A 27640-nucleotide genomic window follows, 5' to 3' on the forward strand; every position below is an offset into this window, starting at 1 on the left:
TTTTACACTCTCTCCTTCTTGCCCTCTCTCTCCTGTCTTCTCTCACACTCCTGGCTTCAGTAACATGCTAACATGCTTTATGAAATAACGTGTATTCTAATTCACTGTGCATCTGCAACTAATTGCATTATAAATGCAATCCATATTTCTGTGTAAAGTAAAACACATCAACGTTTTACACATAATTCAAAGAAGTTAGAAAAGACCATTTGTCAAAAGCAATACCAAAAGCTCAAACTTTAACAAAGGCGAAACCATTGTATTGTAAATGCTTGTTTATGATGACATCAGCATACTGATTGAATGGTCTTTAACAAGGAAACTTGAGCAGAATGATTAAAGACTTGTAAAGATAAAACATCATATAAGCATGTTAAAACTGACATGCGCTGGTACAGAAGATTCTATTTATACCACACACATAGAAATCTGCTGCTACGAAAACGAGTGTGCATACTAAGAAACGTGAGCCGAATAATTAAAGCCTTGTTAATATATATGTTTTGTAAACAGCGCTGCAAGTATGTACATCGAAACCTTTGCGAGCCATGGCCCGAGTAATCCACATTATAGGTCCTTTTTGAAACTACTCTAAAACATTCGTGCTTTCATCTTCTTGCTTCATATACTATAGTCCTCTCCTTCTGTTGCTTTATTAAAGGATTCTCACAAAATGGAATCACTGCATTTCCGTAGTCATGGTAACTTTCCAAAACTAAGCACTATCGTGTGAATTAAAATGCATTTATTTATAGTTTAGATAAATACTTACTTGTTTTTATAATACCTTCTTTTAAGAATCTAGACACGTCCTTGCATAGCCGTCCAGACTTTGTCACGCTGTGGGAGGTTATCAATGATGGAGAGAAACTTTGTTCTTTTTTAAAAACTTCCTGAATTAAACAGTTAAAATCAGTTCATAAATCACGTGGAGAACAAACTGGCTCGCGTGAAGAGATTATGTTAAATGTTATGTTAAATGCCTACTGATTGTTTAAGGATGACAACCGCTCCATTCTCGCACAGCTGTAAATTGGTGGCGGTGCTCTTACAGACCTGGAGAGCAATCATAAGCAGCGCTGCACATATGCACAGCTTGTTTTCATAGCACCCGATTTCTCTGTGTGTGGTGTAAATAGAATTATGTATACTAGTGAGCGTCAGTATTAACACGGTTACACACACAGAAATCTGCTGCTACGAAAACGAGCTGTGCATGCATTCAGGCCCAGCCGCGGCCCGTGGAGGGAGTTGCAGTGGGGCGGAGAGGCGGGGCGGGAGAGGGGCAGGGTGGGGGGTGCTAAAAACCGGCATATGGATAATTGGAGGTAAGTAAACAATTTAATTAATAAAACGAATTTCGTAGCGTGCTCTGCATCGCAAAATGCGGTTGACAGGCCTGCTTACAAAACTCTTAAATTAAAAACAAGAATATGTGCACGGGGTCGGGTCACTTACCAGGATTATATAGGTGTATCATGTTGTCTAAAGGTCCGGCCGGTCCAGGAATGGCTGGAGCCCAGGGGCGGAAAGCTCGGACAGAAGTTACAAGAAGATAAAGGCATGCAAGCAGCGTGCGAGCTGCTGCTCGCTCCCAAGCCAATACTCATTGGGAGTTAATGTGTATGGAAAGGTGCTACATGCAGCACCCATCAGCCAATACCATCCTCACATTTTAAAATGGCTGGTACAAAAGCCAATCCTAAGCAAAGGAGGAGTAAGACCCCACAAAGTAGATATAACAAATCACCTACAACGCAAGCGCTGTTTAGGCTCGGCCTAAAAAGATCTCCAGTTCAGCTCAGCTCTAATTAGTTTGGTGTTTAATACTTTGATGCCTCACTGGCACCCTCTGCCATACATCTGTTGATTAGTGCCACTGGAATTATGTGATTCTGCTCCGATTTTCACATAAAAATGGATTTGCTCCCTTTCTCACATAATGCATCATCTGCTGCATAATCTGCAGATTTTAAAATAAAAATGTTTCTAGCTCACACTGATCAAAAGTTACGAAAAATATGGCGACTTGGGTTCCTGCGTACCAAATGTTTTTTCTCAAATGTTGATTAGTCATCTTTCAGTTGCTTTTTGCTGTTCTAGCATATTAAATTGGTACTAAGTAAGGTGAACTCTTTTCTCAGACACCGTTACTATGTGTAAAAATGACAAAATAATGAAGTAAAACAACCACAAAATGTGGAACATCATGCCACATAATTTACCTTTTCTTACTGCATAATTTAGTCAACTCTGCCACATAATTTGATCCTCCTCTGCTTAATTCCAGTAGCCCAGTCAATGATCAAAACCAAGATTGGTGTAGGGTCACTGCATCCACCAAATTGACTGGATTTCCCAACTGTGGCGTTAAGTTCATTCGACACATGCAGAGGCAGAACCCACTGTGCCACTGCACCCAGAAACATAGCAATGGCTCTATAACTAGAACCAGGGACAGTTAACATAGGGCGTTTTGGATCAGTCCCATTGTCACTCTTATTTCTCCATCATTTGAACACTAGGCTGCCGGCTACACGAGGCATGGGAGGCCTGGCGACTAGGAAGTCAAATGCCAGAGAGCACCACTTGTGTCTTGTTTAACACATGTCAGTGGAGGGGAGTGCTCAGCTGAGGGACATGTCGAACTGGCGACTTTTTTTTACAAAGAATGATAAAAACAGAGTGAACGCGCCCTCTTTGAGGCGACAAAACATGAAACATGACGAAAACAATAAGAAAATAAATCAAAATCAGGAACGTCCAACAAATGATAATTTAAAAGAGGAATGCGTTTATTAGTAAAAGACATTTAAAATTGATTGAACTTCAACTTTAAAGTTGAAGTACTTTGCCCCGAAGATAGAGACCCATTAGCCACAAATGTAATTTTAAGTGAAAATCAGCTGTCATACTTTGAATAACATTACATGAACATCGTGTTTACAACCCTCCCTTTTTTGCGATGTATGATGTAATGAACTTATATTAACATGCCTGGGTATAACTTCCTAACAGTTACTTAAGTAAGTTGTAGCAAGATCTGTCAATGGAAGGACGAGTTATCTTCAACACGATATAGCCGTACCTCATATGGGCAACATCAAAACTAACCCTGGGCAAAGCACTACGCTACGCTCGCGTAGTTCGCGAAGTTTGCGCAACTTCGCACTACGCGAGCTGCACGTAGCACAGTGCAAACACGCGTAGCGCAGCGTGGAGTAGTGCAGCGGTCATTTTTTGCTTGTTCGCGGTCCTCAACGTCATGTTCGCGACCGCGAGCAAGCAAAATGACATCCTGGCGAGACTCTCAATGCGGGGAGGTAAGGTTTCTCATTGCGAGTGGTCGTGCATGCTCGCGACCGCTCGTGATGAGAAACTACCAGTTCGTGTTGAGAAAGCTGCCACTCGAGTAAAAATCTACTCGAGCAGCAGAAAACTACAGCTCGCACTGTGCAAGATGCCAATTTCAATGATTGCACAGTGCCGGATGCTTGTTCGCACTGTGCAATCATTGAAAATGCATCTTGCACAGTGCGAACATGCTACTACGCAGTTCGCGTAGTGCTACGTGAAGTTCGCGTAGTGCGAAGTGCACTTCGCGTAGGTTCGCGTAGCGCTACTACGCGAACTACGCCCAGGGTTAATCAAAACGCATCATCCGGACTAAAATAACTGCTAATACAATCGGAAATGACTTTAAAGTTGCTCTTCTAGTTTTTGTGCATACCTCTGGGATCCCCTTCAACCTTAGTTTTCTAGGGCACAGCTTTGGCTCCGCCTCTGAATGTTTTACCCACATTTTTGTTTCGTGCTTTTTAGTTTTCCTTGGCTTCAACTTTATAGATTTCAATGCGTTTCGTTGCCTCCTATTCTTAGATTTAAGATCTGCTTTCGTGTTTCTGAAAGATAACTTTGCGTTTTCAACTTCAGTGAGGAGTTTTTTCCCACTAAAATATACATATCAGCAACGTTGTAATGTTCAGTGTTTGTTAGTACGAATTTCTCTCAGCTTTTCTACTTTTTACTCGCCAAACTGCATCAGAAATTGTGTACCAAATCCGCTTACCTAATGGCTCCTGTTGGGTTTTACACTTCAATTGAGTAAAAAATATCAAGCTGGGCAAAGAGAAGAGAAGGTGCAGAGCTGGTAGATTATTATCTCCTCAGCCTGGAGTGCGTAAATGGTTTCTGCTAGGCAGTTCATTTTGGTAGACTCCCTAGTGCCAGAAACCTGGCTAATTTCTTTTAGAATTAGTCTAGTACCATTGTAAAAACATCTTAAGGATATCATTTGCACCTTTGTTTTTCTGTACTTTCTGTTGCATGTGATGCTTAGTTTTGTTGTTGTCTAGCTTTAATGTTCCTGGTTGCTTTACCAATTTCATTGCAGATTATACTTCTAAGGACATCTTTTTTCAATGTCATTATTTGAGGATTGCAGGTAGTTGGCAAGATCCTCCTTAGGTTTTTATTCTTCACTGGCTGTGCACCCTCCTCTCTGGTTGGTGCACTCATCTCGCCTTCCCCCACTTCCTTTGCATGAGCGTATCCCAAAATCTTCCTGAGACAGGACTAAGTGTCCTTTCTCTTGGTTCCACAGCGAGTTGAGCATTTGTCTCTTCACAGATTTGCGCTGCCCTGGTATGGAAGTTGTGAAAGTGTTGCCCCATTTCTGCACAGCAGATTTTACAAAAATGCAGGCAAGTGCGAGTGATTATACAGATAAGCTAGCCATGAGGGATGGACCTCTTCACCAGGGAACACAAGGACCAACTGTCAGGATAACATTAGAGCAGAGTCTCGTTTCACTCTTACCATGATGGGTTGCTTGAAAGTCCATGAGAGCTTAATTTTATGGCTTTCAACTGCATACACACCTTTACTGGCTTTCAAGAGGTATTGAGGATTTGATGATGAAAATGTCTTATCCAATTGGCCCAGTCTTCCCACAGCCATTTAAGGAAAAAATGAAAAACAAGGACCCAAAGGGCACAGGAAGGGCTTAATACTAGGAACTGTCCACCAGAAGAGCAGGAAGGAGCACAATAGTAAGACCACAGTGGCCACCTCTGAGCTCTCTAGTGTTTGCAAAATGGGACTTGACTCTCCACTTCCAGGATCACTGATCCTCTGGCATGCAAGGATGGCCCAAATAACTTGTTGGCCCTGAAACATCTCCTCAACAAAGGGAGGGCGCCAGCACTTTTGCGGCCACAGGAAAGAAGCCAATATGGGTGTCATCTTAAATTTGTAGCACTGGACCCAGGGCAGAAGAGGTACCTGGTGACACATGAACCAGTTCCAGAAGAGGCAGAGACACTTGACCTGACCTCAAAATTGTGGTTGATCACTGGCTCCTCAAAGTGTCTTGCACCCTGAGCCCCCATTTTGTGAACAGCCAGTCTCTCGCAGCTTCAGCACCTGCTGCGGCAAGAGACCTTGGAGGTATTCTGGAACAGTACTTGCCAGAAATCACCTGTGCCGCAACTCGGAGGCCCTAATTTGCAGACTCACATTTCAGGTCACACATGCTAGAAGCCACCTCCAACTCTCTCTTGTCACGTATGCCAGAAGCCACATCTGACTCTCTCTTGTCACGCATGCCAGAAGCCACATCAGACTATCTCTTGTCACGTATGTCAGGAGCCAAATCAGACTCTCTTTTGTCACGCATGCCAGAAGCCACATCAGATTCTCTCTTGTCACGCATGCCAGAAGCCACACCTGACTCTCTCTTGTCACGCATGCCAGAAGTCACATCAGAATCTCTCTTGGCACGTATGTCAGAAGCCACATCAGACTCTCACTTGTCACGCATGCCAGAAGCCACATCAGACCCTCTCTTGTCACACATGCCAGAAGCCACATCAGACTCTTGCTTGTCCTGCATGCCAGAAGCCACATCAGACTCTCTCTTGTCACATATGCCAGAAGCCCCATCAGACTCTCTCTTGTCACGCAAGCCAGAAGCCACATCGGACTCTCTCTTGTCACAGATGCAAGAAGCCACATCAGACTCTCTCTTGTCACACAAGCCAGAAGCCACATCAGACTCTTGCTTGTCCTGCATGCCAGAAGCCACATCAGACTCTCTCTTGTCACGGATGCCAGAAGCCACATCAGACTCTCTCTTGTCCTGGATGCCAGAAGCCACATCAGACTCTCTCTTGTCACAGATGCCCGAATCCACATCAGACTCAATCTTGTCATACAAGCCAGAAGCCACACCAGACTCTCTCTTGTCACGATTGACAAAAGCCCCATCAGACTCTCTCTTGTCACAAATGCCAGAAGCCCCATCAGACACTCTCTTGTCATGATTGCCAGAAGCCACATCAGACTCTTTCTTGTCACGAATGCCAGAAGCCACAACAGACTCTCTCTTGTCACGTATGTCAGAAGCCACAACAGACTCTCTCTTGTCCTGCATGTCAGAAGCCACCTCCGACTCTCTCTTGTCACGTATGTCAGAAGCCACATCAGACTCTCTTTTGTCGCGTATGTCAGAAGCCACCTCCGACTCTCTCTTGTCACGTATGTCAGAAGCCACATCAGACTCTCTTTTGTCGCGTATGTCAGAAGCCCCATCAGACTCTCTCTTGTCACATATGTCAGAAGCCACAACAGACTTTCTCTTGTCACGCATGCCAGAAGCCACATCAGACTCTCTCTTATCATGCATGCCAGAAGCCACATCAGACTCTGGCTTATCCTGCATGCCAGAAGCCACATCATACTCTCTCTTGTCACGGATGCCAGAAGCCACCTCAGACTCTCTCTTGTCATGGATGCCAGAATCCACACAGACTCTCTCTTGTCATACAAGCCAGAAGCCACACCAGACTCTCTCTTGTCACAAATGCCAGAAGCCCCATCAGACTCTCTCTTGTCATGATTGCCAGAAGCCACATCAGACTCTCTCTTGTCACGTATGTCAGAAGCCACAACAGACTCTCTCTTGTCACGTATATCAGAAGCCACAACAGACACTCTCTTGTTCTGCATGTCAGAAGCCACCTGAGACTCTCTCTTGTCACGTATGTCAGAAGCCACATCAGACTCTCTCTTGTGACGTATGTCAGAAGTCACATCAGACTCTCTCTTGTCACAAATGCCAGCAGCCCCATCTGAATCTCTCTTGTCACGTATGTCAGAAGCCACATCAGACTCTCTCTTGTAACGTATGTCAGAAGCCACATCAGACTCTCTCTTGTAACGTATGTCAGAAGTCACATCAGACTCTCTCTTGTCACAAATGCCAGCAGCCCCATCTGAATCTCTCTTGTCACGTATGTCAGAAGCCATAACAGACTCTCTCTTGTCACGTATGTCAGAAGCCACATCAGGCTCTCTCTTGTCACAAATGCCAGAATCCCCATCAGACTCTCTCTTGTCATGTATGTCAGAAGCCACAACAGACTCTTCTTGTCCTGCATGTCAAAAGCCACCTCCGACTCTCTCTTGTCACGTATGTCAGAAGCCCCATCTGACTCTCTTGTCACGAATGCCAGAAGCCCCATCAGACTCTCTCTTGTCACGTATGTCAGAAGCCACCTCCGACTCTCTCTTGTCACGTATGTCAGAAGCCACATCTGACTCTCTCTTGTCACGTATGTCAGAAGCCCCATCAGACTCTCTCTTGTCCCATGTGTCAGAAGCCACATCAGGCTCTCTCTGGTCACGCATGCCAGAAGCCAATGAAAAGTTGGCATCTTGCACTCACTGCAATCTTGACAGCAGCGTGCACAGAAGTTGCACACCTACATTTGAAGAATAAACTGTACCTGCTTAAAATATTTGGGTATAAAAATAGCCACCTTGGTAAAACAACCAATCTAGATTTTTGAAAATGGCGTTACTTTGTATCTACTGCACCGAACATAAGTGAAAGCAAGGAACCACTTAGAAAGACATCCTCTAGATTGAGAAAAGCAGCGCGACGCCCCTCGCTTGGCAGAAATGTGCTCTATGAAGCATTACAACTCCATATAACACAACACAATGCAATACCACACCAGTCAACATGAGATACAGCACTATCAGCCACCCTCTTCCAGCTCTGTAAATTGTATTTCCTTTCTGATAAGGAAGAGTCGGCATATTCCAAGAATCCAGGCTGCATCTATTATACATGTATTACAAAGAGAGGTTTGGAGAGTGTGAGATGCTGTGCTGTGAAAGACATCTGGGAAAACTCTGTAAAATCCTTTGTTTACAATAATATCGGAGTCAGAGGAGTTGCTGACAACATCAGTGTTTTGTAATTGTTCCCTCCATTTTTATCAGAAAGTGTCACGCAAAGCATTTATTACGGTTCATTTAAGGCTCATTTTCTGTGAAATAAATGCACAACAGAGACTGTACGCCATAAAGGAAATGTAATGGGCTAGAATATATTTTTTAAGCATGCCTTTCTAATGCTTTTAAAAACAATGCAGCCATAATGTGTTGTGACTTGGGAGACCCTTCTAGATGTCGATATGTATGACGCCATAGGCTTGATCCCTTGTCTCACATTTAATCCTTAAGTAGCTTTCTGTTTGCTTATTGGCGAGGCAAAGAGCAAGGAGTGGAAGAATATAGACATCATATTTAACCTACCGATTACCTGGCAGCTTATGTGGATGTGTTCTTATCTTATTTCAATCTGTACTGAAAACATTATTATACAATGGAGGTTTCAGATACGCAAACCTGAAGACATTACATGAGAGTTTCATTCAGGGTGAGCCGAGGTACTTGCATACGCCCATATTATTTGAATCTTCCGAATGGGACACGACCCCCAGCCTCTCCTAATTGACATCCATGAAAACTCTTTAGAATTGTGCCGTTCATGAGTAATAAGAGAAGCACGCCTCATACAAAATATGTGAAAATCTATGTCAGAAGGGAAATAATTTCTGTGAAAACCTAAAAAATACAGAAGTAAAGGTGAAAATGCATTTATTTCTCAGTTTGTGGATTTTATGTTTTTTCTTATTGGTCAGTACTTATAAATTCAAGATATTTAAAGTAATCACCTCGGAATCTCTGACAGCCATCTCGCTTCAGTTTCGTTGTAGACCTATGCAAGTGTCTCTGTTCCCTCATATTCATCTGTCTTCTCAGTTACTGTCTGCGAGCCCTTATACCAGGGTCTGTGATTCTTGCCAGCTTTTCAACAATTGAGTGCTTTATTGCTTTTTTTTTGTTGAATATTTATTTATGGTATTTGTACATATACATACAGTGCAGAGGGATATGTTCATATGGGTAACCATCCTGTGTGGTACAAGGTAAGTGGTAAATGATAAATATTTCGGATGGCACCCCTTTGTTGGTTATACAATAGTGGTAGGATGAGGATAGCATAGGAGGAGAGGAAAGTGTGAATAAGTATAGAGAGAAAGATATTACAGGGGCAAATCTGATAGTATCAACAAGCCTAATGGCTGTAGCATATAGTTCATTGGTTGATAGTTCGTTCATTTGTTAAGGTTTTATGGTGGGTCATATGGGGTCAAGCTCTTGTCCAGTGATTCCCATAGATTCCTGGAGGAGGTTTTCCAGGGTGAGTATTTTAACGCCAGGGAGTCAGCTCTTCTTAGGTAGGTGATCCAGGGTTTGACACTCAAAAACGTCTTACCTCTGCCCCCATGGTGTATCCTCATGCTAAGATTTTAACTAGGCCTGAGCGAAATTTCTGTTGTGACCTTATTGGAGGGTTGAGGTAGTTCGCTGTGCCCCTTACAGTCCCTATCTCCCCTCCCACCTTTTTAATCAAGGGAGTCAGCCACGTGAATAAAGGTCCTTGTGAACTGATCCACCTTTTTAAAATCACTATTCCCTCATGACTACACCTCCACTTGACCCCTCACACGCACTCAACCATTGGCTGGAACAAAAGAACTCCAACAAAGAGCGCCTATTTGGCGCCCGTCGGACATTGCAGCGCCAGTCTGACGAGGAGCAGGAGACCAATGATGAAGCATGACATCTAGCTTACTGGGTGTGTGAGGTCTTCTAGTTCCTACAAGGGAACACCCTGTTCCCTTCCCTTGCTCTCCTTCTCCGAACGCACACATTTTATTATTTTTTCCCCTGGGGAACTTTGTACTTTTTGTGGTATACGAAATTTCTGTTATGCAGGCATAATTCTGGTAATTCTGGATAATGCTCGTTAAGCAAAATTCCCCAAATGTTGCTATTAATCCATGTGGCAAAATTAGTCCAGCAAGATTTTAGCTCCCGAGCACGGGAACAATGAGAATTACCAGAATGTGAGCTGCTGTCGTTTGCAAGATTCTGATTGTTTTGCTTTTTTTTTTTTTTTGTGGGAAATACATCCTTCATTCCAAAATGAATGCATGGTCTATATATTTTTCTCTAAAATATAGCGCTAGATGCCAGTTTTGCATTTTGCATAATTTTCATGTAATTTGTGCGACATTTCTATTAATTATACAAAAGCAAATTAATCGCATTTCACCCACCCTCAGTTTCAACCCTTCTTATAGGCAATTCCTCCCAGCTTTCTTTTTACTCTTCATACCACACACTGCCCCATACAGTTAAATGAAAGTTAGAGCACTCACTGTCTTTAAGGGGATAAGGGAAGTCTCTGTGAAACATTAAATTAATCATGCTTGGCACCTTCAACGCATAGACTGATATTGCATGTGGCAACTTTCTTGGAGAAGCTTGCAGCTCAACTCAGATAACAATACATTCTATTATTCCTATGTCCACGTTGACAGCGTGGCAAGTCTACGTGGAAAATAGTCGCCGCCTCTGTCGCAAAATTTCCTAGCTTTCTTTATTCCTGGCTTATGCAACGGGTTGATTGACTACCTCCTTTTTTTAACCTTAACCCAAAAGTAATTACAAAAATTAAAGTTACTTGGTGTTTTAAAAAATCTATTGGTTATTTTTAAAATTCTACATTCACTATAAAATGCCAACATCTACAAAAAATGCACTGTAAACATGGATTGTCTAATGAAATGTCAAGAGCTATTAATTATTTTAAAAAATCTAATAAATGTTTTCTTTGGTTTTTTTCAGTCAGTGGTCTCGTGACAACAGGGATACCAGGTGAGAGATTTCTTCATTTCACACTGCAATGGAACAAACTCCTTTTATTTTTTAAATGGTATAATCAGGAAAATGCTTAAATACGTCACATGGGCAAATACACAGCTTGTGGTGTATAATAATTGAGCTGAAGAGTAAATCGGGGCAATATTTTTCAGCCTGTGATCATACCGCAAAAACCACTATGCCCACTTTTTAAAATGCATATTAACATTTCTTGACAACTGTCATATGCCCTTGCAATGTAATTTAAGTTTTTATCATTGCCTCATACTGCTACAGTTCTTGCCTGTATTATTAAAGACAGTATCTATCTTAATAATCCATATTTTTCTTGTTGATTCTACGGGTCCTGTTTAGTGTCCCTGCTACCATAGCTACAGAGTACAAAACAGCAGCTAGGCAATGACAACTGAGAAGTATTTCAAGTGCAGGTAACCACTTCCGCATTGTGTGATTGGCCCATTGAGGCAGTGTGTCAGGCCAGCAGTGTCCTCAATACCACTAGCTTGAGTACGCCTACGTACATACCTTAAGACCTGTCTGTCCCTCAGAGGCAACCATACATTAAAAACTCCCTTTCACAAAGTGGAATTCATCATTCCTATGTAATATTCAGCTTTTAAGTTTACCTCGAATGCAGGACTAAATGTACAAATTACTACCTTAAAAGCATTGATTAATATTCACAAAAATGCTTGTGGCCCAGGAGGAGGTGATGGATGTTGTGCATTGGTGTAGTTGGGTAAATAATGGGCATCGTATAGAATTATTGTTACAAGTCCTTGCTTATTTGACCACTCTTTAGGAGTTACATTCCTCATCTTGTCAATTGTTTTATTGTCAGTGGATCAGTAGAGTGCAGGAGTTTTGCTAGAAAAAGGGAAAGAGTAATAAATTTACCAAAATACAAAAAACTACCTCTAGCTCCATGTGTTGGAAAGTGGTTTATTAGTAGGTGCAGGTGGGTAACTACAACTAGTAGTCACACCAAAATTACAAATAGGGGCCAGTCAAGTCTCAAAATATTAACCTTGCTCAACCCTTGGTAACTTGGCAGACGAGCAGTCAGACTCAATTTAGGAGACAGGTGTGTAAAGCATTTAATATCACCCAACCGTAAATTTGTAAAGGACACAACACAATGAAAATTCAAAACCAATTTATAAAAATAGAGTATATTTTTATCTTTAAAATGACACCAAAGTGACAAAAAACCAATGTAGGGAATTGGAGACAGTAATTTTTAAGTTTTAAATAAAACAAATTGATTTCTAGCACCAAAAAGTGTAAAACGTCAAATATGGCTATCTGGTCGCACTGAACCGAGACAAAGTAAAAGTTTCAGACAAATGGAGTGTGGGTTGAACATGATGAGAGGTCAAGACCGGTCAAGATTTGACCTTTTGACGTAGTCACTTTTTTGGATATTTTTCTCTCTTGAGCCGAGTAATCTGGTCCTCGGATCCGGATTTTGATTTGACAATGCTGACTTTCTGCATTGCGATGCCTTGGTGAGTCCTGGGGGTCTTTGTTGTTATGAGGAGTTCTGGAGTTTTCGGCAGGGCAAACCTGAGCTGTAAGGTCGAGTTTGGGGTTCAACATTGCCGGCATGGGTCTCATCACCGATACCGGTCTTCTCATAGAGCTTTTTCACAAACATTGGCAAAAAGTTCCCAAACTTTTAGATCTTCTTCGGAAAGGGCCCTTTAGGGTCAGAAAGGGTCCACAGCACCAGTCAAGGATTCGGAAGCTCTGGTTTGCATCTTGAGGGTTTGGGACTCTAACTTCCACAATGCACCTGGTCAGTCTAGTAAAAAAACCAGGTGAATCTGGTCAGCTGGAGTTGTCCTTGAAGTTAATTTTGCAGTTAGATTCTTCCAGCATGTTTCTACTTGTTGCTGCTTGGGGAATCCACTCCCTGTCCTTCAGGACAGGAAAGTCCTTCTGCGGTGAAGCCTTTTGAGTGTAGCAGGTGCAGTCCTTCTTAGTGCAATCTTCGCTTGTTCAGTCCAAGGGTCCAGCAGGGTCGTCCTTCTTCTCCAGATGTTTTCAGGCAGGGATTAGAGGTGCTCTTGCAGCTCTCCTATATGTATTCTCCATTCTGGGCTGGCAAGAGTAGTGACACCCCAACCAATGGGGTTGAAGTTGCTACCCTCTGCCATGACAACTTCCTGGAAAGTGTGGCATATTGTTGTCCTAGAATACACATCTCAGCAAAAATCAAATTGGAGGAAAATCTCTCTTGGAGATCAGGTCTGGCTAACCTAACCCACAGGTGTGACTCTTGGGCTTCTCCCTTTAAAGGCCAGTTTATCTAGCCAGCCCCCTTCTTGTCCCTGGCTTATCCAGGAACCAAATCCCCTCCCACCAAATGGTTGGAGTGTTTCAGACCCAAGCCTCTTAACACCTAATCAAGGAGAAACATGTCTCAGGCTGTCAACTGCTGGCCAATCAGAAGAGGCTTCTACAGGGCTGTTTTAGGTAACTTCAGGAACGCCATTTCTAAAACTCCTTTCCTGCAATAGTTATAATAAATCAGACCTTGTCAAGTTGTTGGATTGTAACTATTATTTTGATACTTTGAACTATGTTGCTAGCTCACTTCTGTCAAACATTAGACTTTATTAAAGTTTAATAAAGCCTTACCATTTTAGCCTACAGAACTAGCAGCACTACCATGTGGAAAAACAACTTTGGCCGATTTTCCCTCACCGGGGCATATAAAACACTTTTATAATGTCCCTTCTTATTATAACAAGGCACCATACACTTGGGACACCCAGGGCAGACATTAGGGGTGACTTATATGTAGTAAACAGGTAGTTTTAGACTTTGAAAGTACTTTTTATTAAAAAGTTACATTTGGACACAGTTTTATTTTAAAACCAGCCTTCAAGGCAGGGCTGGCTTTAAAATGGCACCGGACACGACAGCAGTGCACGCTGAAGTGCATTATGTCCACTGGGATTTTTAAACCTACATGCCCTACTATATACTAGGGACTTACAGGTAGATTGTCTGAACCAATTCTAATTACATCAATTACCATGTACCTTTTAAAGAGAGTACTGGCCATCGGACTAGTTAGCAGAGCCCATGGCATATTCAGAGTTAGTAACCACCAGTATCAGTCAAAAAATGGGGGTGATCAGGGCAAAAAGGATGACTTTCCTACATCATACATATATGTGGTTCTGATATTGAATCGCTTATTTTTCAATTTGTAATTAACATCTGTTAGTAATATCTTCTACCTAGTCTTGATAACACAAGTACCACTTGCTAAACATCAATTGTACCTTAAATTAGATATACATACCATTATCACTAATTCTTTGGTGCTAGAATTATTTCTGTTTCTTTGCAAATTAATTCACTTTTGTAGCCTTTGACTACATAAGTGTAAGTGATGAAATGGTTCAATGTTTATTTTGCCAAATGATTTGGCTTCCAGAATACATCTCTGTGGTATGGATACCTTTTCAGTAAACTGCTTTGGATGATATTGGTCCTCCAACATGAACCAACAATTGATGGTGCAAGGGTCCTGGCTGCAGCAACATAGTAACTCCATTCTCTAGCACTAATGCCTCTGTGAAACAAGTGGGAAGTTATACTCAACAATCCAAGCTAGCCACTGTTATCTCCAAGCCTCATGAGAGCTCAGGGGCTCCTGGGAACTGTAGTTTGTGTTGCCTTATTTATTCTTCAGAACAAATGAATTTGTAAATGACTAAATTACACATATTTAGGTATTTCCATCCAGATGAAGGCTAAAGAAGTATTCTCAAGATAAACTTGTTTAAATGAACATCTTCTCAATGCATCTTCTTTTTACTTATTTATACCTGAATCTCGGCACAGCAGTTTAAAGCAACCCATCTTGGAGGTCCCTGTGAATATATTTGGCTCAGTTTATAAAATAGCTAGATCTTTTCCATCCATTTTGAAATAGAATTTGAAAGGCCATATTCAGTAAGGCAAAGTGTTGTAAAAACCACGCTGGATCACACATTTATTTTCAGAATCAGCACCCAATTGTATGGGTTTTTTGTCAATTTCAACACAGTATCTGACACTGCAAATCAATATCCTATGTGGAAAAAAACTTTGGAGATGTTTATGCTAACTTCTTTAATCATGAACATGGAATGAGGTGAAGGGGAAGAATTAGAAACACCGACTTACCAACAAAACTTTAGAAGGACTGACATTAAATGCTCATTTTGCACCACCTCTGTTTAGGGAACCTGCTATTACTAATTCCACCTTTTGCTGGCCCTACTCTCTTTTTTCTGAGACATATTAATTCTTTTGCTACATGCACTTCATCAAATTTCTCAAAATGACTTTAACAAAGGCAGCCTTATTCGATACAGTGTATTTCGATTGAAGTATAATTGGGGGGCTGTAGTCCCCCAGTGGGAAGATGCCACAGTATTTACTTATTTGGGTGTAATGTTCACCTCCAGGCTAGGCTAAATAAATACATTAAAAAATAAATATATAAATGGTTGGCTCTATGGTGTACATAGAACATTGTGAATCTGTAATAGTTCCTACAGAGGATGATCACATTGCAATTATTTATGGCTTTGCTATGACAAAACCTGTTCTTCATTTTTGGGATGTAGCTATGAGATAGGTATGCCCCAAAATTGCTTGTAACTGAGATCAAAATATTAAAAATAATCTAAGCACTTAGACTGTGAACCCATGTCCGGGCTTTGAGGGTTCAACTGTACCGAATGGAGCTAAACTTTAATTCCTATCACTTTTGTTAAAATGTAGCATTATATTATTGTTATTTTTTAAAATACTCTGCAGTGTTAGCTTAAGGTTTAGACTGAAACATCAAATCTGAACCATCTTTTCATTTACAGTCTAGATAAAATGTGTTTAATTTTTAAAGTTATCCACCAGTTTTATTTCTAGTGAAAATGGCATTTTAAGTAAAACAAATATAGAAAGCAAGCATCATTGATAAGAACAGCTTTGGTTATGAAGGCTCAAAGGCAGCCTTATTCGATACAGTGTATTTCGATTGAAGTATAATTGGGGGGCTGTAGTCCCCCAGTGGGAAGATGCCACAGTATTTACTTATTTGGGTGTAATGTTCACCTCCAGGCTAGGCTAAATAAATACATTAAAAAATAAATATATAAATGGTTGGCTCTATGGTGTACATAGAACATTGTGAATCTGTAATAGTTCCTACAGAGGATGATCACATTGCAATTATTTATGGCTTTGCTATGACAAAACCTGTTCTTCATTTTTGGGATGTAGCTATGAGATAGGTATGCCCCAAAATTGCTTGTAACTGAGATCAAAATATTAAAAATAATCTAAGCACTTAGACTGTGAACCCATGTCCGGGCTTTGAGGGTTCAACTGTACCGAATGGAGCTAAACTTTAATTCCTATCACTTTTGTTAAAATGTAGCATTATATTATTGTTATTTTTTAAAATACTCTGCAGTGTTAGCTTAAGGTTTAGACTGAAACATCAAATCTGAACCATCTTTTCATTTACAGTCTAGATAAAATGTGTTTAATTTTTAAAGTTATCCACCAGTTTTATTTCTAGTGAAAATGGCATTTTAAGTAAAACAAATATAGAAAGCAAGCATCATTGATAAGAACAGCTTTGGTTATGAAGGCTCAAAGGTTAAGACTAAAGTTGATTATTGTGTCTAGGTAATTGTTCTCTGGGCGTTCTTCCAAAATATCTGAAGCATTTACCTTTTCCCGCATGTGAGTTGTTTATATTTTTTAAATTCCATCAATTTCCCGTGTTGGTGGTGGATGGATCTTGGAAGAATGCCCCAAAAGAAGAATGCACATGTTGCTTTTGTTGTACGTACAGGAAACTGTTATTCATGTTCTGTCAAAGTGTCCAAGATGCTTATTGTGTCAAAGAAGTTGTGTAGAATATCTTTTTTAAGGAAATCCAATCCTAATATTAGAAAGGGTGCCAATGTTATGGCTCACATTTAAAGCTTGGCTCACAATTATGTCTTTTGACACATTTTTCAAAGAGAATTTCTATTTTGAAAACCTCGATGAAAGAGGCGGTATTAATGAGCCATGGTGTTTGCTGATAGTGTGTTTTCAAGTATGTGCAGTTGAGTAAGGCTTTTGCAAACTGAGATTTACCAAAGATGTTTAGGTTGTGTAATAATGTTTGTCATATTCCAATGACACATATCAGCAGATTGTGGATATCAGGCTTGGTTATCTAGATCACATCCTTGCATGGAACACTGGGCTCTCTAGAAGAGAGAATGCTCAGTATTCCTAGCAAGTAGTGCACAAGATACCAACGCCCAGATTTTAACTTTCCATGCAACGTAGCATAGCATATGATCAACCAAATTTGCTGCGCTGTATTGTGCCAGGATGAAAAGACAGGGCAGAGCTGTACTAAGAATGGCCTGCTGATGCTGTCTTCCCCTGCTCTTCCACTGAAACAGCCTGCCTTGTGTGATGCGCAGTCTGGTGCTAAGGTGTGTGCTGTCTAGCATAGGCTTTGAACTAGAAGCATACCCAGAAATAAACACGTTTAGTTTCTGATATAAAGGCCATTCTGGCTTAATACAGTTGGCTTTGCATAAAAACCTGTGGATATTTGCGCTGAGACACCTGATAATGGGCAATAATGTCTCAGTGACGCAAATCAACGCAAAGCAGTGCAAAGCAAGTGGTATTTGTGATGAGAAATGTGTGGCTTCTGCGCTGGAGGGTAAATGTCGTGAGAGACGGTATATCGCTTCAAGCTGGTACAAAGCCTTAGTAAATCTGGGTTCAAGTCTGCAAAGAAAGCGTTCTGTGCTGAATCGCTTTAGGAAGGTGAACGTCCAAGGTATAACTCAAGGAACACTTGTGGGGCAAGTCTGGGTAGAGGACAACACAATTAACACAGTTCTAATAAAATATAAATGACCATCCAATTGTGTGTGTTACTAAACATTTTTAATAGCTCATATACATTGTATACCCATATGAAAAGCAATCAGAAGATAGAAACAACAAAGTACACCAGTGTGCACAGTAACATACAATGAAACGATTAGCTCTCAATGAGAATGAGAATCTCATGTGTGCGAAACCAGCAACTAATTAAGATGGTAAACACGCTATATAGTAATGAAACCAGGCCCCTGCCTAAACACTATATAATGGATACGAAAACACAGAATTTAAAAACAGGTGTGCACGTGCATAAACACTAAACTGATATTGTAGAAAATTAAGGGGTCACAAATTTTGCACCAAAATAAGTTACTTTTTTTCACTTTGATTGCAACCACAAAGTTCACAAACGTCTAAATTAAGTGTTCATAATGTAAAACGTTGCATGAACATAACCTTTGCCAAGAAGCAATCCATGTTCCTGGTTAGCGTGTGAAACCAAATCAACAACGAAATTCAGCACAATTTCCCACAGGGAGCCAGGGGCAAGTAGGAAGGAGCAACAGGGGCAGCAAAGAGAAAATAATAAATAGTGGTGTCCACTTCCTAAACAGCCCATTCTCACTCAAGTATGGAGACATGTTCACCACCACTCTGGCACTCAATGGAAATTAAATTAATACCGAGGCAAAACGAGGGAGAAAACACCCTTAGCAATTTCATTGTGTTACTCTTTGCTAAATCCTCCAAAAAGGCTGTTGCATAATCCTCGTGTGCAAATTGGTATGTTTTAGTTCTTATAGAACACCCTGAGTTTAGCTATGTGTTTCACTGAGGAATATATGCCAAGACTTTCCTTCCTATCCTCAATCAATGCTCTTCTGCGATCCATAGATTAAATCATTATATCTGGCAAGAGAAGCATAGGGAGCAAGCCGGTCTTTACCTACTTTAACTGTATTGCAGCTTTCAAAATAAAATGTCTCTCCTTGGCCTTCCTTAAATCAGCCAACACAGTCACTCCTGCACCATCACAGCCCCTGTTAATGCTTTAGTGAAGAGTGTACGGGCTTTGTCCAATTCTACTTGCTTACAGTGACCTACCGAAGACATAATGTCTCTCAATGTCCTATGCATCACTTGAGCCGAGTCACAGTACAGGATTAAGGAAGGCACCCCGTGAGCTTGGAGGCTGACAGCCCTCTGGTGATTTTCATAAGCCTCCAATTTACAATCGATTCAGATGATGTGTAAAGTAGCATATTTTTACAATTTTTCTCTCCTTTCCAGGAGGTTTTAAACTATTTCCATAAAACTGTAGTGTGTCCAGCTGTTTCTACATAGGATTTAGCTCCCTGGAAGACTGGGTTTCCATCTTCCCCTGCATGGAGGCCTCATTAACTGACAGGTACATTCAGAGAGGCCATCAAAAAAATCTTTCCCATTGCGAGGTCTCATCGATGTTATCATCCATCACATTGCCCCCTTGTTTGGGGGGCCAATGTAGAGGTACAGCGCTTAGAAAAATGTGCCCCAGTCATCCTCCCTCTTGGCCTCCCAACTGAATTAATTCAAAGTATGAACTTGCATACCTCAGAGAACCCAGGGAGACAGCCCCGTCTCTATCACCTCCCTCACTCATCTCTCTGCACAGCAGGAATTCTAGTGGAGATTTCCAATCCAGGGGACCAGAAGGGCTGCACGGACTCCCATGTAGGTTCTGTTGTCGGCTCAATGATTTACTTCCCCACAGCACTGCTCTAAATGATAATTGGAAAGCCCAATACCTGTATCCTACCTCTGGGACTCCCTTCAGCAGGACTGGCTATCTGTATTTTTGCAATATTTTTTATTTCATGTGGGTGATGCAACTCTACACTCTGCCACACATTTGGTATTTTAACCTACAGACCACTTGCCAAATATTTTCTCAATTTCATTGATGAGGTAATTAATATTAAGTATGCCAGTTTGCTCTTGCCAATTATTTTTCTTGTTTTAGTTGGAGAAGCACACGCTGATTGAGGTGTTTACCATTTCTAGTGCCCAGACGTAAGAAGCATTGCCGCAGCCAATAGGTCTCACCTTTGGGACCTTATAGGTGTTTAGCCATGCAGTATATTAATCTGGGTGCTTTACCACCTGGGATAGGAGAGCTAATAAACAATTAGTACACACTGGGTCATGCAGTCTGATGAAGGAATACATGCTTGCCTCAGGAAACATTTATGGACACATTGCAAGGCTTTTTCATGCACAGACCGAAAGACAAGTGCCTTGAAGCAATTCAACAGCACTATAAAATTTTGTGTGCGGCTACATCACTAGAGTGTTGACCAGCCAATGAAAACAAGATCATGCACATGTTTGACAAGGTTTATAATACAATTATAGACTGTATGTGAGAGGTATTTTAGATGGAAATGAGGGTTGGGCAAGAAGGTGCGAGCAGAAAAGCAAAACAGTCATGGTTTGCTTCACTGGTGAAAGCTGAGTCTTCTTTCAGCAGTGGGGTGCTAAACAAGCAATACAACATTGGGTCAGGGCAAGCAACACAAACAACTGGGTCGGAGGAATGGTTAAAAGGGCGAGAGAGAGAGTGTGGATTACGTCCGGAGCTGCCGAATTTTGACACAGGGAACCAGGTTTGAGTCTCTGCATCGACTCAAAACCATGTGCAAATCAGACTTGTTAAATTACTTAATTGCCCCATGACTATAAAATAAATATGACCTTGTGAAATGGACCTAGGGGAATATTTATGAGTTCTGGCGCATCTCTGCAAATCAGCAGGGATGCGCCAGAAAAAATGCGTTACGCAAAACTACCCCTGCGTCACGGCGGATGCGCCGCATTTACAATGCGGCACGCCATGGTGCAACGGTAGGGAGATGCGTGACGCATCTCGTGACGTAAGGGTGGCGCATCGCTGGAGTCGCATCGCAAGCGCGACACGACTCCAGCAATGCTCGGGTGTGCCCTATACTTAACGTGTTGCGTCAGTCCTTACGCCTGCTTCAAGCAGGCGTAAGGAATTGACGTAGCAGCGTCGCACAAGTGCCTGCGTGAAATCTTTTAGATTTCACGCAGGCACTTTTGCGAGGCTCACCTGCCCCGGAACGCCCACCCTGCGCCAGAACGCCCACATGTGGCGCATGGCTTTACAATGTGACTCATCTACCTAGATGCGTCACGTTGTAAATGAGTCGCAGGGATGCACCACGTTTACGCCGCCGTTAAAATAAGCCTGGGCTGAAGAACTGCATAAATCCAGTGGCCCTGATTATTGCTTGTCCTCAACATTTTTTAACTATCTAATTATTCATTCATTTATTTTTCAAAACAAAATAAGTCTTTTGGATGGATTTGGAAATAGTACTTTCCCTGTCAACAAACGTTCTGCTTGATATACTGTCCCATAATATTTGTGGTTGTAGAAGTTAGCTTTGTATCATCTGCTTACACAGCCTTGACAAATGTCAGGATTAGATCTGCTAGCCACAGTGCTTGAGTGGTATGGAACGTGGTGTTAAGTGACAGCTAAATACTACCTAAGCAGAACCCAGGTATGATTGAGGAATCTATGGGCTCATAATGAGCAGACAGAAACATTGAACCTGCAATGAGAACATATAACATAGGCTGAAGTTGTAACTACAATTAATTTCAAACAGTATTAACGAGACACATTGAAGTAAATATTGAATTTGATCATCTAATGGCCTCTGTGATCCATGAAAGGGTTGAGGTCTGCATCCAAAAGCAGCCCAGCTAATTTAACATATTCTGTTTAAATAAAAACCAGCCACAGACCGCCTGACCTGACCCCATTAGACACCCGCTTTGACACAAAATATTGAAATTCAAATCCCAGTTTTAATATATGAAGGCGTCCGTCCTCTTAGGAAGCTCGGAAAGAGCACCTCGAAAACCATAGTGCATTCTACCATGTGTAAAGAGTTTACATCCATGCACCTATGCAAGCTATAAAGTATCAGCTCAGGTGCCACACAAACTGCCATGACGTGTGCATTTCCTGAGCTGTGTGGCTAAAAAAAACATGCACTAATAGTGTAGTAATAATAATGATAACACGCTGTGACCATTGCCAAGCATTGTAGGAGAGTGATTCTGAGTTTTTTTTTGCCTATGCAGGATGAGACTTGCAATTGAAGCATCAAGCAGCTCTAGGGAAGAGGGAAGAGGGCTGGGGAAGTGGGGCAATTTGGGGTACCTTTCAGTTCCTTTGTGCACTATCTAGAGAAAATTACATTCTGCTGTTTACCAGGAGTCCGAGTAAGAATCAGGCTGGACAGAGGAGTTCTGTTGATAGTGGTACTACACAAAATGTAAAAGTTATCTTCACAGTACATGAGCTATCATTGTTCTAATGTACCAGGCCTGGATTACAATGAGTAAATACTTTTTAAGGTGGGGAGTAGGGAAGAAGAGTGGTGAAGAAGGAAGGAAGCAGACAGGCTGAAACCATGAAACATATTTCCAAGAAGGAAAAACATAAAAGAGATCGAAAGGAAGGGGAGATCTGAATGCAAAGGTAGACAAAGAATGTGAAGAGCACTGGGGAAAGCAGAGATAGGGAGTGCAAGATTGGAGTGGAACACGATAAGAGTGAAAAGTGGGAGGAGGAGAAGAAAAAAGAGAGCGGTAAGGGAAGAAGAGCAGTCTTAGAGGGAAGGGCATGAAAGGAAAGTGTAAGGGAAAGACGTGAAGATGAAAAATGAAAAGTGGTGGTCCGGAGTCGGTCACCCTGGCTGCTGCGCCACATCTCTTCCACAATAAAACTCCAATCCCTGTAAATAGGGCTAATCTCTGCCTATACTTCACCAGCGCTAGAATCACTCATATGTCCACCTCCTCTGACAGCTGCACCTAGATCAGAAGCCATGCCCACAACAATGGTCCAGGACTGTGTACAGGGAGCTCGCGCTATGGCCTCTGGAGCATGAATTTTATTTGTTGTAAGTAAAATAATTTTCTTCAAAAGCTATCAAGTCATTCCCTGGAAATACACACATTTTCTGACAAACATCAACTTTTCCTCTTGGGTACATATAACCACTTCCCACAGACCAGAGTTTGCCGTTGTCTGAAATTAACTCTTTTTGCCCCAACATGCCAGCTTTATTTCTTAATACATCAGTCCGATGCCCCCAATTTCCAGCTTGCTATTGTTGTCACATATTTACATGTACTACAATCCAGGTAACACCTTTAAATGCTAAGCATGGCCACCATGAACAATGGGTAGCTATCAGATATCAGGTATACCTACTGCGCACTAGCGTTGCACTCCAGAAGTTATGGTGGCACCACAAATTCAGCACAATCATGTTAAACATAGCCACACTGTGCCCAACATATCCACAGTAATCCTTCTAATCCAATTGCCATCATTAGGCTAGTTAGCTCACTATGCCAGGGATGAACACGGTATGCCAAGGACCCACAATATGATAATGAAATCCACAATATTCAGAGGCCACTTTTAGCCCAAAGATGGGCATGATTATGCCAAGGATCACTCCAATAAGCCTGGAGTGACCATCATTATTTCATGGATGACCAGTATAATGACAATAAGCCCCAGAGAATACCAAATGCATCTGCAATATACCCGTGCCACATTTATGGCACAGGGTCACCATAAATCTAAAGCAGAGCACTAAATGACAGGAATTCTCACAAAATGTTAGGGCCACCATTTTACCAAGGGTGACCCCCATAATTCCGTGGAGGGACAGTATATGCCAAATCCTACATCATGCAATATATGTCGCACATTATGGCTGCAGTGGGGTCACCTCCATTATTTCACTAGTATAGCTAGTTTAAAGCCAGTGGTCATTCAGATGCCATGGATGTTCCACACTCTAGCATACCCACACAAACACACACATGCTGCCTTAACTATGCTCACAAACAAGCACATATGCATAGGCACATTACACACAAACACACACAGACAAATGAGCAAATACTTATACATCCACACTGTTAGAATTCGGGGTCTTTATTTGGCACAGGTAGGTAGTTGTGACAAATAGGGACCCTGGCCTCTAGCCAATGTAAGGGAGATACACTCTTTAGATATCCCCTGCTCACCCCCTTGGTAGCTTGGCACGAGCAGACAGGTTTATCAAAGGCAATGTGTAAAGTATTTGTACCAACACTCACAGTAACACAGTGAAAACAGCACAAATGGAGTCCCTACCAGTTTGGAAAAATAGAAGTATTTAATCTAAACTAAACAAGACCAAAATGACAAAAATCCAACATACACAGTTCAAGGATATGATTTAAAAATAGTTCTTAAGGTTGCATTAAAATAATCCACAGTTGCATCATGTTTTAGCCAAAAGTACCTTTAGATGCGACAAAAGTTCCAAGGGAAAGCTGTAGCGTTGAAAAATAAGCAATGCGTCACTCCTGAGACCCTGGAGAGGGGATGCAACAATCCCGCTGAACGCAGCGGGCATGTTGCGATGACTCTGGTCTGTATGGGGATACCTTGTATGGTTTCCGGTGAGCAGGTTTCGTAGGGAGCGTATCGCAAACGTATGATGCGACGATCTTCGGGATGGCGACGATTTCAGGTGCGGCGGCCATGTGCAGCGCAGTGTCGATCTTCTCCTCTCGCGGCCCCTCGATGCGATGGCTCTGCGATGACTCTCGCAGCGACGTGATGTGGTTCGCAAGCAAGTAGTGCGACAATCTCACCCAGTGACGATAGGCTCTGCGACGATACTCGCAGCGATGGTACTCTTCCCACACCGGAGCGATGCGTTCCGCAAGCGAAGGATGTATCGGTTCTTGCAGCGGCAACAGGCGCTGCGACGATCTCGATCTTCGCGGCGACGGGAATTTCCTCGCACTGACCGGGATGCGCTCCTCAAGCAAGCGATGCGTGAAATTTAGCAGATTGTCTTCAGTTTCTTCTTATACAGCTTCCAAACAACTGGTACAACTTCCAGAGGCACCACAACTGGCCCAAGCACTCTAGGAAGGACAGAACTCTCTCAGTAGAGTTCAGGGGGGAAGCTGGGGGGACAAGCCCTTTTGTTCCTGGGACTTCTTAACAGGGAGCCAGCTCTACTCAGGCCCTTGGAGATCCCTTCTAGCAAGGGGACACAGCACAAAGCAAAGTCCTTCCCTTCTCCTTGGCAGCAAAGCAACTGCAGGTCAGCCCACAAACACACAGCAGGACAGTCCTTCCTCTTCAGTCTTCCAGCTTTCTTCTTGGCAGAGGTTCCTTCTTGATTCCAGGATGATCTAATTTTCTGTAGTCTGGGGTCCTATACCTATACCCTTAAACATCTTTGTCCCTTTGTGCAGGAGGGCTCTGAGCCCGGTCTGAACCAGTTCTGGGTGTTCCTTGAGCACTTTGTTTTCCTGGCTTCTCCTTTCCTTTCAGAGAGAGGGGCAGGGTCGTCAGTCGCCCAGCAGGAGGAGGAGCCAGCAATGTGAAGGCAGGCACAGCCCTATTCAGGCCCAGGTGCTACCCCCTCCCACCACTCTAGATGCTGATGGAGCTATTCAGCCCCGGGATCGCCCAGTCAGCCTCTGGGAGCCACCCAACCCCTGTCACTCACAAACCAGACAGTCAATTCACAAACAGGCAAAGGCACACAGAAAGGTCAGACACGAGAACATCCACTTTCTAAAAGTGCTGTTCTCAAACACAGGATTTAAAAAACACCTTTCCTAAAAGATGTGTTATTAAATCCTGAGTTCAGGGATACCAGACTTTTATGTCCTATCTTGCTCCTATGGGAAGATATGCAGGTAACCACTGTACACAGCATTCCCCATTATAGCCTAAGGGCAAGGTAGCCTTACAATAGTGAAAAACGAAAATGACTGTAATTCACTACCAGAGCATGTCACCTGCACTAGTACATGCTATACCTTTCACATACACTGCACCCTGCCCAGGGGGGGGTGGGGGGGGGGTGCCTTGGGCCTTCCATTGGGGTGTCTAATGTGTACATAAAGGAAAGGGTTAGGCCTGGTCAGTGGGGACACTGGCCAGGTTGACATGGCAGTCCACAGACTGCACACAGGCACTGGGGTGGCAGGCCTGAGACACCATTTTAGGGCTACTCATGTGGGTGGCACAATCAGTGCTGCAGGCCCACTAGTAGTATTTGAATCACCAGCCCTGGCACACTCAGTGCACCTTACTAGGGACTTCTTGGTGAAACAAATATGCCAATCATGGATAACAAATTATAATAACAATTTACTCAATAGCACTTGCACTTTGACACTGATCAGCAGTGGCAAAGTGCCCAAAGCATCTAAACCAGCAAAAACGAAATCCAGCACAGCATCAAAAGTACAGGAGGTAAAGGCAAAAAGTCAGGGGAAACCACGCCAAAGATGCCAGGTCTAACAGACACACAATTAAAATACATTAAACCGGGTGCTGGGTTAATAATGTCAAGGTATACCTGTAAGAAAAGCAAGAAGCTTTATAAAATATGGGTGGCTTATATTCGAGATTCATAATTTGTAATGAAATGGTTGCACACTACTACTCAAAAAAATAAAAATAAAGTGAAACTACACATCCCAGCACCTTTACATTTAAGCTGAAAAATAAAACTAGTTAACAGGTGCAATGTTGGCACTGGGCCTGGTGGCAGAAGAGGACATTTAAGATGTGTTATCTCTGTGTTGGGTAGGTAGTATTGTGTAAATGCTTGGAAGTTTTTGGAGAGGCTGGTAATTTGGAAGTAGTTTCAGGCACATTTGGACAGTCTAATGGAGGTTTTGATCTGACTACCAGACTCTCTATGAGTATTAATACTAAGAACATTCCAATCAAAAGTAGGAAGTTACAGTTGTATTTGCTTAAACAACCTTCAGGGCTTAAAAATGTACGTTGTCAATTTTTTATTGTGTACATCATGAGCAATAGCGAGTGTATTATGTGATACTCAAAACACCAACTGTTAATCACAAATCTAACAGAACCGTAGGGAATTATCAAATTGCTCAACACTTCCAGATATGGACAAACAGAGATAGACGCTAGGTTACAGATATGAAGGTGGCAATGCACCTCGTTGCATCTAAATACAATTACCTGCTACTTCTTTTTGGAAACCAAACACACCATTCATATAAATGTTTCCATTGTTTCTTGACGTATCTCATGGCAAAAAACGCACATAATGCCAGTGTTATGGGAAAATTGCAGTCTTCATATGTCTTTGTGAGGACAGAAGTCATTAAAATTGAACTTCGAAATAGGTCCATGTCTTACCCTTTGTTCATATCCTTAACTTCACAGGTGAAAAACTTGAATCAATTTCTGAACAATGAATCTAAAGAACATTAAGTCAATCCATGTCAGCGATTAAGTTCCTGTTTCTATTTCACATTTTACTTAGGGCCTGATTACGAGTTTGGCCATGTGGGATCGGGCTGCCATGCAAGCGCCAGTTCCTACACCACCAAACTTGTTCACACACCACCTGCCAGATTACGAGTACATTTGTGGTCTGGTGAGTGGTGCTTTGGCGGTCCACGGCGGTGCCTATTAGAAAGGCGCCACAATGGGAGCGCCAAAGCATGTTCCTGGATGGCATGGACTGAGAAGTCCATGCCGTGCAGGAAC

General features: G+C 42.2%; 1 protein-coding gene across 2 annotated transcripts in view; it reads left to right on the forward strand.

The window, feature by feature from the left end:
• Positions 1-27640, forward strand: part of RAMP3 (receptor activity modifying protein 3) — a 1128173-nt gene that overhangs the window by 363707 nt on the left and 736826 nt on the right. The window contains exons 2-3 of one of the 2 annotated variants that reach the window (XM_078688172.1): positions 11050-11079; positions 16783-16839. In XM_078688172.1, the coding sequence (XP_078544298.1) occupies positions 11050-11079; positions 16783-16839 (87 nt within the window). The remainder of the gene's footprint in view (positions 1-11049; positions 11080-16782; positions 16840-27640) is intronic. The other variant, XM_078688173.1, reaches the window with a different exon arrangement.

The sequence above is a fragment of the Lissotriton helveticus genome, chromosome 4_1 (assembly GCF_964261635.1).
Source record: "Lissotriton helveticus chromosome 4_1, aLisHel1.1, whole genome shotgun sequence".
Lineage (NCBI taxonomy): Eukaryota > Metazoa > Chordata > Amphibia > Caudata > Salamandridae > Lissotriton > Lissotriton helveticus.